This window comes from Capronia epimyces (genome assembly GCF_000585565.1).
Source record: "Capronia epimyces CBS 606.96 chromosome Unknown aczIQ-supercont1.6, whole genome shotgun sequence".
Classification (NCBI taxonomy): domain Eukaryota; kingdom Fungi; phylum Ascomycota; class Eurotiomycetes; order Chaetothyriales; family Herpotrichiellaceae; genus Capronia; species Capronia epimyces.
The window spans coordinates 1,262,956-1,275,688 of NW_006912909.1; the positions used below are offsets into that span (position 1 = coordinate 1,262,956).

Sequence of the window (12,733 nt, forward strand, 5' to 3'; positions counted from 1 at the left end):
ACCTACATCTCCTCAGTAGCATATAAATCCATAAAACTGCAAGAAGAAAGGCGTATTTGACTCTTTGTTCAGACATGTCCATTTCCATTTTGTGACTGAAGACTCGGGAAGCCTGCTGGTTAAAGCAGATGCATCCCTGCCGTGCCGTGCCGCGCCGCGCCTCGACTCCGGTACCATGCTCGTGCCTGGATGATTTATATTGCAAACGTCAACTATCCAGAAGTGTTCAGTCGCCTTCCAGTCTCGCCACCACCGTAGCCATCTGTTCATCGCCGTAGATTTGGAACCCCTTCTCTTTGGTGACACTGGCTAATTGCACATTCTTCGAGTCCAGTTTCTCCTCCATGACCTGCTTCAACGTCTTGAGCACCAGAGTCTCGGCTTCTTCCAGCGTCAGAGATCGGTGGTATTCTGATTGTAGCTCTGCTTGCGCGCCTTCGCTGCCTGACCCGATGGCCTTGGCGTCGTAGCGGTAGAATGTGCCCGAGGGTTCGGCATGGTACCTAGGGCAATCAGTCAATGTCCGGGGCAGAGATAGGACACGGAAATGCTCACAGTTGTGGCCCGTTATCCTCGTCCCACCCAGCGATCAATAAGGCAACACCAAAGGGCCGACTCATGATCGATTCTTCTCCCTGCGCTCCCTCGCCGAATCTCAGCGCCAAGTCGCAAATGGCTTGGGTACAGCTCTCCACTCTCAGTCTCTCGTTGAAGTTGAAGGCGTGGTTCTGGGACTCGACTCGGGCGTGCTCGATCATGCTACGTGCATCTGCTTGGAGGCCGGACATGGCGCAGCCAATGTGTCTGTCAATCTCGACAATCTTCTCTATGCTGGAGGAAACCAGCAGGGGCGACGTGACGCGTTTCTCGACTCCAAGGAGAACGCCATGGGATGTAGCAACCTGTAACAGTAAGCAAGTGCCTATACCGAGCGAGATGGTATGTCCATACTCCAATTGCCGTTGATCCAAGTTTGATGGCTTCTAACGAGTATTCGACCTGGAAAAGACGGCCTTCAGGCGAGAAAGTGCTATTGCAAATCAGTCATGTTGTGTCAATCAGGACGACTGTCTGCTCACTTGATCCCTCGATCGTATTCGCTCCTCGCAATGAACATTTTGCCGGGGTTTGAACAGGAAGTAGCTTAGAAGAATGCCGAACCATGCAAGAAGACGATAGAGGTGGAACTGCGGTGACCTGGAGAGGGCGAAGCGAGCAATCTGCAAATATGCAAGATACGGCCTAGGGGTGTAAAGGGAGACAGAAGCTCCAAACTTGAAGGACTGCGAGAGGAAGACGTACAACTGTAGTTCGGAAATCAGGCACGTTGAGCATGCGCAACACAATCGCGCGGTGAGGTACTACTACGACGGAGTGCTAGTACCACCGGCGCAGCTTGCCAAGAGTATCCTTCAGCCCTCCTTTGGGGACGAGGGTCGCGCCGCCTTAGGCCTCAGGAGCCTTAGGCCTCCCATCCACCGCTTTATGATCTCCTTCCCAGAAGTTGAGGGAGTCATGTACATATCTCTTGGACGTGGCCCTACAATTCTGATCACTTAAGTAGGTTTGCTCTCAAGTTCGTCCTGACTCCCAGAGCTTTTACCATGTTCGTGTCCCTACTCGGCCACATTTTCTCCTAGAGACGCTAAAGCAAGGCACTCCAAAATGCTGCAGGGTCCTGCTCAGCACATTCCCTAGTCAACCACTCTTTCAAGGCTGCTTCGGACGCAGCTGCCCGCTTTTGTGCCCACCAGAACTTCGTTGAAGCGAACAATATCCTCACGGCGCGATAGAAATGATAGAGCAGGAGCAAAGCGTGAGGATCACACCGCTCAAACATCGAGGCGAAATGACCACGGCATTGAATAGGAAAGGAGAAAACGTATCTTGCTAACTCCGGTAATAGGGGTGAGTCGGTGTCGAGAGAGGTGAACGGCTGTGCTTCGGGAAGGAAGGACTGAATGAGACATAGTGCGCTGACGACGGTCTCATAACTGTCTTCCGTTGATTCGGTCTCGCCTTTGGTCTTGTGGATGTGAAATCGCCGCACATTGGATATGGCTGAGTCTGTTTCTCGTGTATACGGAAGAGGAGGGTTGAGCAGCTCTGTGCTGAGAGGACGATGGTAGGAGAAAAAGTCATGATAATTTGCCAATGTGATGTTGCTGATCTGTGCAGCCCTAACGAGCACGTCCTCGGGACTGTGCTGGACATGCGGGATGAATATCGACGGCTGATGAGAAATGAGCGGGACGCTCTTGAGGAAGACTTGCTTCATGCTCGAGCTTAATGCAAAGATGCGGTCTTTCGATGGGTTGAACGTCGACGCCCCGGTGTCCTGAGGCGAGAAAAAGTCGGTATTAGTCCACACTTCGTACTGAAGCAGAAACGAGGTCGCCATAAAGGCGTCGATGTGAATGGAACTGAAGTTGTTGGACAGCTGATCGCAGAAACGGGACACAGCCCGACACCGGTGACTGTTGGCCGCTTTTGGGAATATCGGGTCGTCCGGCAGTAGGACGGCAAGGTGTCTTGCTGCGACACATAGAACGGCGTCCATCAAGAAGTCGAACTGGAAGCAAAGCTGGAGCGTACAGTCCCAGACCTCTGGCACAAACAGAAGCGTCTGGGACGTGCTTGTCCCGAAATGGTGAAATAATCTCATATGGAGGAGGTTTACTGGGGTATCCGTTGACTCGGACCCGAAAAGCCTAGTCTGGGCTGGCATGGATAGGTTTGTGGCCACCCTCTTGGATCGTACGGGTGGCTTACAGCGTTCTCCTCTCTGGGTGCAACTTTCACAGGGTGTGGCCTCATTGCACTTGAGACTTGTCAGTTAGCTTATATGAGCCTGCGATAGGACGCGAAAGGACATCTCGACCTTGACCCGCCGCCTCCTGCAGTTCTCACACACCACCCTAGACTTCTTGTGAGCCCGCCGTTGCCTATGCGGATCGACCACCAAGGCCTTGGGAATCTCGACAAGGACCTGTCCCGAGTTCTGAGCCGACGAGAGGACGAAGGTATTCGTGAAGTTCTGGAGGTGATCCACACCTTTCGCCGAGTCCACGGTGTTAGGTAGGCCCGAGCCCATGACCGAAGAAGGTGGCATCCCAATTGCGCCCGTATAGATGTTCTGGGTGAGAAAGAGCTGTGTCTCGCGAGGAGACTGGCCAGGAACAGACGGCGACGTTCTGATGTTCTTTCGATAAACTGGAGGCAACGTTAAAATCCGAAAGACCGACATGACACTGGTGATACTAAGCCGAATATGACGAAAGGTGCCTGAAATGGAATAGTCGGATGCTGAACTGACCCGCCCTGCTTCCTCATCCGTCCCGTATGATTCAACTTGGTTTAGCGCACTCTTCCCCAGAGGTACGGCGGAATTGATTGGCTCCAAGGCCTGAACTAGATATTGGAGAGGTATATTTCTTTGTACAGCATAAAAAGGCAGCAAGATCCAAGTCAATCTACTTCCTAAGGAAAGCGTCAGTCATATTCATCGTGTCAGTCCCCTCTAGGCAGCTGCAGACTCGAGTGTCGATTTAGAACCCGACGGAGCCCCCGACATAGTGAATACTAGTACTCCGTGTACTGAACACCAACAACCAAACCCGACATTGTCCAAGGCCAAGGGCAGGGCCAGAGTCGCTCTGTACCTACTTGCTCAGAACTGAGCTACATAGGAGAATGGCTGTCGCTCTCTCTGACGTCGTCGCCTCCAACCAACGCATCGACTCCACTTTTCCTCACGGCCTGGTCGCCGTCTTCGTCGGAGCGACCAGCGGCATCGGCGAATACACGTTGAAGGCGTTGGCCAAATATGCCACCAAGCCGCGGGCCTACATCGTCGGTCGGTCCCAAGATGCGGCGGATCGTATCATCAGGGAATGCAAACAGTCGAATCCCAGCGGCACATTCGAGTTCATCAAAGCCGACGTGAGCGTCCTGAAAACCGTCGACGATGTCTGTCGCCAGATCAAGAGCAAGGAAACTGCAATAAACATCCTTTTCGAAAGTCAAGGCACCATGGCTTTCGACAAAAGTAGGTCTGGGCTGGGCTGGGCCGGGATCTTGCCTCCTGGTGGGATACAAACTTCCGGAATCTAGCTAATTCCCTCCTCTCAGAAACATCTGATGGCCTACCTCTTGCCTCGGCGCTTATACTTCACTCGCGCATGCGATTCATCCTTAATCTTCTCCCTCTCCTCCAGAATGCACAGTCCCTCCGCCGTGTGGTTAGTGTCGGGGCGGCGACATGTGAGGGACCCATCGACATGGATAACATGCTCGCACAAAACGTCCCCTTGATGCAGTGGCGCAACCAGATCGCATCTATCGAGACGCTGCTGCTAGAGGAAGCTATGCGACGAGCCCCCGATGTCAGTTTCATTCACGATGTGCCGGGTGTGGTCAAGAGTGGCATCCAGCGGGAGGCGAAAGGGCTACGCATGACCATTTTGATCGCTATATCCCGCCTCCTGGCTCCCTTGATCGAAACCCCTCCTCTGGAGTCTGGCGAGCGACATCTCTTTCTGGCCACAAGTGCCAGGTATCCTCCAGGTCGGAATGAAGCGGCCGTGGCGGGCGTATCATTACATAGGAGCCTAGTACTCGCCAGGGGGACCCTCGGACGTGAAGGGAGCGGCGTGTATTCGCTGGGTGCCAAATGCGAGAGCGCTCCGGCCAAGGTCGAGACGTTGCTGGCTGAGTTTAGAGAGAGCGGCACAGCCCAGAAAGTTTGGGATTCCGTTGCAGATGATTTCAAGAAGATCACTGGGACAGAGGTAGCACCATAAGTAACAGTATTTGTGATCGAGATAGTTCATAGGCCTCAGGAGCCTCCCATCCATCGCTTTATGATCTCCTCCCCAGAAGTTGAGGGAGTCATATACATATTTCTTGTACGTGGCCCTACAGTTCTGATCACTTGAGTAGGTTTGCTCTCAAGTTTGACCTTTGTAGCATTTGCCACCGTCGACCCAACTCCGGTAAACGTCGTACAAGAAGTTCATTCTTCCCTTGGGAAACCGTCATCAAAATTCGTTTCAAGGAGCGTGATGCTCTCGAGCCGTTACAACGAGCCCTGATCATACAGCTCCAATAGTCGCGGTATATTCATCCATGAGATATTTTTCGTCCTCTTGAGGCTCAATCATCTTTGGGATGAATGTCTTACGCCACTCGCCTTCCCAATGTGTGGTGTAACATATTTTGAAGTATTCCCAATAGTCTGGATACCACCCAGATTGTCCCCAGTCGATCAACGCAAGTACTCGCGCTGGACCGAAGCCCGATGTAGAGACAATTATGTTCGTAGGATGCACATCAGCATGTGTGAATTTAATGGCTGTGTCTTTTGGCATTAGAGTAAGATATGGATCTTTGTATCTCTGAGAAGATGACAAGAACCGTTGGGGAAGCCATTCGAGCCACTGATAAAAGTCGTCAATGGTATTAAATGGTCCAACCTTTGGGCGATCATAAAAGACTCTGTCAATCAACGGACCCCGAGTAATAGATCCTAAGAGGTAACAATTAGTGTAAAAGCCTTTTCAAATCGTGGATTTCTCGCTCATCGATAAACGGATTCTCTTGTTGGAGTTGTTGTAGGGAGCAAAGCATGTTGCGAAGTTGACCACAGACAGATGCCTTATCAGAGAGGTCCATGTCTTTCCAACGTTCTTCTAGAGTCACCCCAGCTATGAGTTCCATGTAGATATAAACGGTGCCTTGATAGACACGCCATCCAAAAAGCTTTGGGACCGGAACTTGATGGCCAAGATACTTCCTAACTACCCACATTGTCACTGCTTCGTCGATCGTCACATGTTGTCCGAATTTGATCACAAGCTGCATTTCGGAGATGACGGTAATCCCTTCTCGTGAGGCGCCGAGCTGTTGGGGACATGGCAGCTTCCGACCTGCTATCTTGAAAAATGAGGTGTCAAGGAAATCCATTTCATCACTCAGATAATTTGGAAGCTGGCTCTGGTTTATTCTCTTCAACTCAGTGGTGATTGTCGAGTCCATTGTTGTGGTCAGAGTCGTCGAGAGAGAACAGCAAGGTCGTCGTCAGTGGTCAAGAACTCAGTTAGCTGCCTCCGTCCATTGCATCTAATGTCAAATTTGGGGGAATAAGCTGAATCCCTTGGAAGCTGTTAGTTAAAGCCCGAAGGCAGCACTGTATAGTGTAGGGACAGCCCATGTGGTCGGCTATGAGTATTTCGCACCCATGGGTGTTTATTTCGCACCCACGCTAAACTATATTCTTATTAGTACTTATATAATTAGCTCTCTTTCTTTTATTATTTCCTAAAGAGGCTTATACCTCCGCAATTATTACGAAAGTATACTATTAGTACTATCCTTACCTATATCTATAACCACGCCTATAGTCACGCCTATAGTCACGCCTATAGCTACTCCTAAAACAACCCCTAAAGTAATTTAGGCTACGAGAGCACGCGAGCACCACCCGGGTAAATAAAGAATAGGTATAGTTATAGGTATAGCTATATATATAGTATAGGCTAGGTATAGGCGTGGTTATAGGCTTAGGCGTGGTTATAGGCGTGGTTATAGGCGTGGTTATAGGCCCTTAGGCGTCGCTGTAGGCGAGGTTACCGGGGTAGCTATAGGCACTATAATAGGGGTAGTCTGTAAGCTAAGTTATAACTAATTCTAGTTTAGCGTGGGTGCGAAATAAACACCTATAGGTGCGAAATACTCCCAGCCCATGTGGTCTCGTTAACAATCGGCGTCTCAAACAGGAAATGGACCATCCCAGGTGATGATTGGTCCCCGATCGATACGGTCTTGTGCCGCCAAGCAAAGTCGCGTGTATCGCCGACGCGCCCGCGCCGATGAGATGAAGTGCGCCCACACCCACACCCACGCATCACTGCAAGAAGCAAACTACCATGAGGGGAGTCTAGAAAACGCATAGTCGACTGGTCCCCTGGTCCCCTGGCCCCCGGCATACTGCGCTTCCATACCGCACTGGCAGAAGGATGAAGCGTGGGCCAACATGGCCTCCCTACATTACAGGAGTGCTTCAGCCACCGACCGACGAAGCACTCATCTTCCCGGTGGCTCATCTCGTGTGAATTCGACTCGAGCCAGAGACTATGAAAGACCCTTTGCCCGCGACACTGGCTCTCCCATATACCCCACCGGCTACAGCGAGGCCGGCGAAGGGTCGCACAAGCATTCCAAAAGCGAGAACAGGTTCAGTGGACTTGAACGACGGCGGGAAAAGTCTACTGTGACTACAACTGAGACGCTGTTGACCCGACGAAGTCCAAGGAAGGAGACTCTGAATGGGGATGGCCGAAAGAACAATGTCGATCACCGACAAAGTGCTGGCAGTGCCGTCCCTAAACCACCATCTAAGGAGGAAGACACTGGTGCGCACTTTTGCATAGACGGTAGTGACCGATGCTCATACTTCTCTAGGACCATGGACTCCTTCTGTGTCGCTGATTCCACACTCCTCTGCGCCACTAGCGACCAGAATACCGGCGCCGCCGGTATCTCGCAATGCGCCCTCCGCCTTAGACCCGGTGGCGCTGGAGACCATGTCAATGCAAGAGCAGGAACGAGCAATATTAGACGATATGCTCTATGTCTTTCTGGGGTTTGAAGGACAATATATCCGCTTTCGAGACAGTTACAATCCGGCCGATGAGAAAGAGCGCCTCAATGGGCCTCCTTTCGATCCACTCCCGGGCTTGGACCCCAGTCTGAGGGACTTGACAAGATCAATGCTCTCTATGGCCACCCATCATTGCGCACTAGAAGCTTTTGTCGAGATCCAAAGCAGAGAGGAGTTTGGCTCAGTGAATCACGCCCTTTGCGCAGCGATTCGAAACCTCCTAAAAGACTTTCTTATTCTCGTTGCTCAGCTGGAGATGAAAGTCTTGAATGACTCGGCTTTTACCCTTCACCAAATGCACATTGCCATCATCCCAACGATGCAATGTCTGGCGCAACTGTATTCGTTAGCGCAGGAGCTGCTTAAAAAGAATTCTCTTCTTGATGAAGATATCGATGATTCTATTGACGACTTTGACCCGGACAACATCATCGAGCGGCTCAAGGAGGGGGGTGATTTACTACCAGGAAGTCTCAGCCATAAGAAATGCACCGGGGGCAATGTCTTGGGCCTCTTGACACACCGTCTTTCTACCTTCTCTGGAGACCCCGCCGCCCGACGAATCCTCGAGATGCTGTTACGAGAATCTAGCAGACCATACATGGTCATGCTAAATGAATGGCTTCATCATGGTGGCATAAATGACCCCCATTCGGAATTCCTGATTGGAGAGAGAGCAAGCATCAAACGAGAGCGGCTGGACGAAGATTACACCGACGAATACTGGGAGAAACGCTACTACATCCGGGAAAAAGAGATTCCTCCACAGCTCGAGGCGGTTAAGGACAAGGTTTTGTTGGCCGGGAAGTATCTCAACGTGGTCCGTGAGTGCGGTGGTGTCAATGTCTCCAGCAAAATAGTCGACACTCCGGCGACATTTGACGATCCACGTTTCCTCGACAATGTCAACAACGCTTATTCCTTCGCAAACAAGGAGCTCCTCCACCTCCTTCTGACCAAGAACTCGCTTCGAAGCCGACTGCGGTCGATGAAGCATTATTTCTTCCAGGACCGCGCCGAATTTTTCCTGTATTTCCTCGAATTGAGTGAATCAGAGCTGCGGAAAAAGCACAAGGACGTCAACCTCGGCAAACTGCAGTCGCTCCTCGATCTGGTACTCCACCAGCCTGGTAGCATAGCCGTGGCAGATCCATTCAAAGAAGATGTCAAGGTGAAGATGAACTCGGTGGGTTTGACGCAATGGTTGATCAAGGTCGTCAATGTGCAAGGCATGGACCAGGACAATCCAGAGTCCATGATGGACCAGTACAAGACTCCGGCGACGGCGCAAGCCCCATCGGCGGAAAAGCCTCGAAAGGACAAGAAGGAAGACGAAGAGAAAGAGATCATTGGATTCGACGCCCTCGAACTCGACTATACAGTTCCGTTCCCGTTGTCGCTGATCATCAGCCGCAAGACGGTGATGCGGTACCAGCTGATTTTTCGATACACGCTAGCTCTGCGGCATCTCGAGACCCAACTGGTGGGATGCTGGGCCACGCATACCAAAGAGAAAGCGTGGATCCACAAGTCCTCGGACCGAAGGTTTGAGCTCTGGAAACGGCGAGTGTGGACGCTTCGGTCTCGCATGCTCGTCTTTGTCCAACAAATGCTCTTCTTCGCCACGGCCGAGGTGATGGAGCCTAATTGGCAAAAGCTCATGGTCAAGGTTGATGATGCCGAGCGGGATGAAACGGAAGAGTTGGAGATGAAGCCCGGTCTGCATCGCAAATCCAAGCCGACCGTGGACGAACTGATGCAGGACCACGTTGACATGCTGGATTCATGCATGAAAGACCTCGGGCTCACGCAGGCGAAACTCCTGCGATTGCACGCCAAATTGATGACAGGCTGTGGAATGTTTGCCGCCTACGTCGACCACATCACAAAGACGCTGTACGAGGCCGACCCGAGCATCCAGTCCGGCCCAGCCAAGTCGAAAGGAACGGTGTCTCAACCACCACCGCCCACCGACCCGGCCCGAATGAAGAGGATAGAAGAGTCGATCAGGAAATACGAGGAGCATTTCAACCGGCACCTGAAGATATTGATCGACGCTCTCAACTGGTTTGCAACCACCGAGACCGTGTCCTTGCTCAGCCTCTGCGGGCGGCTGACCAATGCGGAAGTGCAGAAACGGGACGATCTGTTTCTTTGAGATTGATGGGCTTGTATGGAGTACTAGTGTCTGGTCTGGTGTTGAAAGCGTGAACAGCTTCGCGCCTAGAGAGTGCAGTTGGCTATGGTTAGTTGGCTCTAGGCCGGGTTCATGACATTGATGAATTGTATGTGATGTGTATGAAGAGATCAAAATGATACCCATATTGAAAGAGCCGGCCGGCCTCCAGAGGCTCTCTCGCTCGCTACCTGGCACCTGCCTGATATCTGTACTCTTGTGTCTGTAGTTTCATGGACTCGATCGCGACCACGACCACGATCACCCTGGACCAAGTAGCCCTTAGCCCTAGTTGAGGTACTTACTGTATGTACATCCTAGTACTTCGTCCTGGCGCACCATGGCAGACTACTAGGAGAGAGGAGATGAGAACTGAATTACCGGCACGCACGCAATATCAGAAGACCGGGGTTCAACCGTGTATGTACTGCAGTCACTGACTGGTCGTTGAGACCTAACCAATCTACCCAACCGGGTTCTCTGTTTTCTGTTCTCTGTTCCCTGTGTGATATGTCATGTCATGTCTGATATGTCATCTCATCTCATCTCAACTCCTGCCGTCGGAATTCGGAACAGCAAGATCCCTCCTTCATCTGGTCTTGTAGACACAAGGCTTCAAGACCTTGGCTTCCTCTTCGGGCGACACGTTGTCGTCGTCCACGTTGCCCTTGCCGCCCTGGCCAGAGATGAATCTCATCTTGCCATCATGCACTTTCACGTATTCACGGCCGTTCCATTTCAGCCATTTATATTTCCCTGCACTCGGCACGCCAGACTTGACAAACATCATGCTGACAAACATCTTGTTGCTCTTGTCGACCGACTCTTCGCGCAAAACAAAGCCACGCCGGGAGAAGACTTTCACGAACGCCGAGATGTCTGTCTCGTCTGTGGTGGCCGAGTCGGATTGCTCGACAAAAACCTCCTCTCCATCCAGCTGGTCCTCAGAATCCGACTTTTTCTGCTTGGGCTTCTTTCGCTTCTTGCCCACGCTGTTCTCCACCACATGCCCTGGCCCTTTGGTGACTCGTCCGAAGCGAGACTTCACCTCCGAGATCCACACTTCGCCCTTGCCGTCGCCACGAAGGATCCGCCATGCTTCCTCCACGAAAGAAAGCCAGTTGGTGCCCATCAGGCTCAGGCAGAAGACGGCCACGTCGACTTCGCCATCGCGAAGCGGTACGTTCGAAATGTCGGCTTTGGTGACGTGGCTGTTCGGGGCGTGCAGATCAAAATTGTGGAATTTGAGCTTCAGGTTCTTGATCTGTGATTGACAGCCTCGTGCTAGAGGTGCATCTCCGCAGCCCAGGTCGGCGATTGTGCAGGTACCTGTTTTCCGACGGGGAAGAGGTGCCAGCCCAAGACTTGCCGTACTTGACGACGGCTCCGTGTCGTTAGTTTGGACTTGGCCTCGCCTTTTGATGGTAGATATGTACTGGTCGACTGGATTCTGCGGCCATGATTCTTTTACCTGCTGAGAAAATCCCGCGTGATATTCGGCGAAGAGGTCAGGTGAGCTTGAGAAAAGGTCCATCGCGGCAGAGGACGATGTCGTATACAGGGTCTCATTCAGGTGCCGGAATCGCGCCGAGGTGAGTTTGCTGCGCATTTTGGCTTGCAGCGGCGTCAACTTGCTAGGTGTCGGTGCAGGAGGGAGGGCTTCCTTGATTGTCTTGGAAAAAGCAGTCGAAGGTAGAGTCTTGCCATTTCCATTTGTGTGGTCAGCCTTGCGCAATTTTCGTTTCCCGTCATCTTGAGAGACCCTGGACTGTTCAGGCTGTTGCTGTCGCTGAGGAGTGTCTTTGTGCTGCTTTTTCCCTTTCTTATTCTTGATCGCACTAGGTACCTCCTCGCCCTGTGCCCGCCCTGCGCCGGTTTCCTCCTGCTTGATCTTCAAGGAGTCATCAGCACGGTCTCGCTTTCGGTCAGCACCGTTGGCAGTCGAGGCGACCTTGGAGCCGCTGCGTTGATTCCATAAGTTCTCGAGCTCGCTTCCGGTGACCTTGGAGGGCTCATCGCTAGAGGTGTGTGTGATTTTTCTCTTCCTGGATGCTCCTGTGGAGGTTTTCGAAGAAGACCGCTTTTCGTTGTTTGAGGACCGCGATTCCTGCACGAGGGAAGCCGGAGAGACCGCCCAACCTGGAACGGCGAACATACCCAGGTTTGGATAGGCGGCAGGAATTAGGTGAGAGCCGTTCGTAGTTAGACACTATTCAGTTCGACATCCGAGTCCCAAACAACAGGGTGCGTCTTGCAGCTGAATAGTCTGCTGGTAGTCGGCTGTACGTACAACTCCAAATTTTTTGGGTTGATATCCCCGAGGGGTAATTATCGGGGCTGCTAATTCTGGCCTCCCTAGCTTACCCTCTTAGTAGGCACCTACTAGTAGGTACCTCGGGCTAGTGTCCCGGGTAGTCAGCAGAGACTTTTAGAGAAGCTTAAGCCCGTCCGGAGGCGGTTTAGGGCCCTGTCACTTGACTGCGGGGGCTCCCTCAAGGGCGATTAGGCCTAACTTAAGGCATGTCGGCGGTTGTCATATGGAGTAGGGCACTATTACAGCTACTTTCCAGGTTGCTTCCAATGATAATCGTAATCCAGTGCTAACCATCCTCCTCGTTCTCTCCTCCCGACATCCCCGCTGGACCTCTATCGTATTACTCCATACACATGCCACGTTTCTTTCGCTACCTACTAATCTATGGAGTAATATCTACTATCCGTACTTTCTCTAGCGGTGATCAGCCTCCTGGTCATTAGAGGACGGTTGAGTCGAGTCAGTGGTTGCATCGGCAATACATGCTGCTCTCAGAATCTCCCGCTCACCACTGGGACCTAATTCTCTCGGCGAGCTTGTTGGCCATACGGATTCTTCTGCAGCGGATGGCTAACCTCATCAA

At 52.0% G+C, this 12,733-nt stretch overlaps 6 protein-coding genes across 6 annotated transcripts; 2 read left to right on the forward strand and 4 right to left on the reverse strand.

Moving 5' to 3' along the window:
• Positions 1–226: 226 nt before the first annotated feature.
• Positions 227–1,117, reverse strand: A1O3_07341 (proteasome component PUP2; the record flags this gene model as incomplete). Its single annotated transcript, XM_007737451.1, has 4 exons — positions 227–503; positions 556–902; positions 952–1,030; positions 1,080–1,117. 4 exons carry the CDS (start codon positions 1,115–1,117, stop codon positions 227–229), a joined length of 741 nt encoding a protein of 246 aa, XP_007735641.1.
• Positions 1,118–1,645: 528 nt separating this feature from the next.
• A1O3_07342 (uncharacterized protein) lies at positions 1,646–2,665 on the reverse strand (the record flags this gene model as incomplete). Its single annotated transcript, XM_007737452.1, has 1 exon — positions 1,646–2,665. One exon carries the CDS (start codon positions 2,663–2,665, stop codon positions 1,646–1,648), a length of 1,020 nt encoding a protein of 339 aa, XP_007735642.1.
• Positions 2,666–3,693: 1,028 nt separating this feature from the next.
• Positions 3,694–4,802, forward strand: A1O3_07343 (uncharacterized protein; the record flags this gene model as incomplete). The annotated part of the gene is made up of 2 exons (XM_007737453.1): positions 3,694–4,048; positions 4,132–4,802. The coding sequence occupies 2 exons, from the start codon at positions 3,694–3,696 to the stop codon at positions 4,800–4,802; spliced, it is 1,026 nt and encodes a 341-aa protein (XP_007735643.1).
• Positions 4,803–5,093: 291 nt separating this feature from the next.
• Positions 5,094–6,036, reverse strand: A1O3_07344 (uncharacterized protein; the record flags this gene model as incomplete). The annotated part of the gene is made up of 2 exons (XM_007737454.1): positions 5,094–5,438; positions 5,650–6,036. The coding sequence occupies 2 exons, from the start codon at positions 6,034–6,036 to the stop codon at positions 5,094–5,096; spliced, it is 732 nt and encodes a 243-aa protein (XP_007735644.1).
• Positions 6,037–7,033: 997 nt separating this feature from the next.
• On the forward strand, positions 7,034–9,818 carry A1O3_07345 (uncharacterized protein; the record flags this gene model as incomplete). The annotated part of the gene is made up of 2 exons (XM_007737455.1): positions 7,034–7,412; positions 7,462–9,818. 2 exons carry the CDS (start codon positions 7,034–7,036, stop codon positions 9,816–9,818), a joined length of 2,736 nt encoding a protein of 911 aa, XP_007735645.1.
• Positions 9,819–10,425: 607 nt separating this feature from the next.
• A1O3_07346 (uncharacterized protein) lies at positions 10,426–11,991 on the reverse strand (the record flags this gene model as incomplete). The annotated part of the gene is made up of 1 exon (XM_007737456.1): positions 10,426–11,991. The coding sequence occupies one exon, from the start codon at positions 11,989–11,991 to the stop codon at positions 10,426–10,428; it is 1,566 nt and encodes a 521-aa protein (XP_007735646.1).
• Between the last annotated feature and the right edge of the window lie 742 nt (positions 11,992–12,733).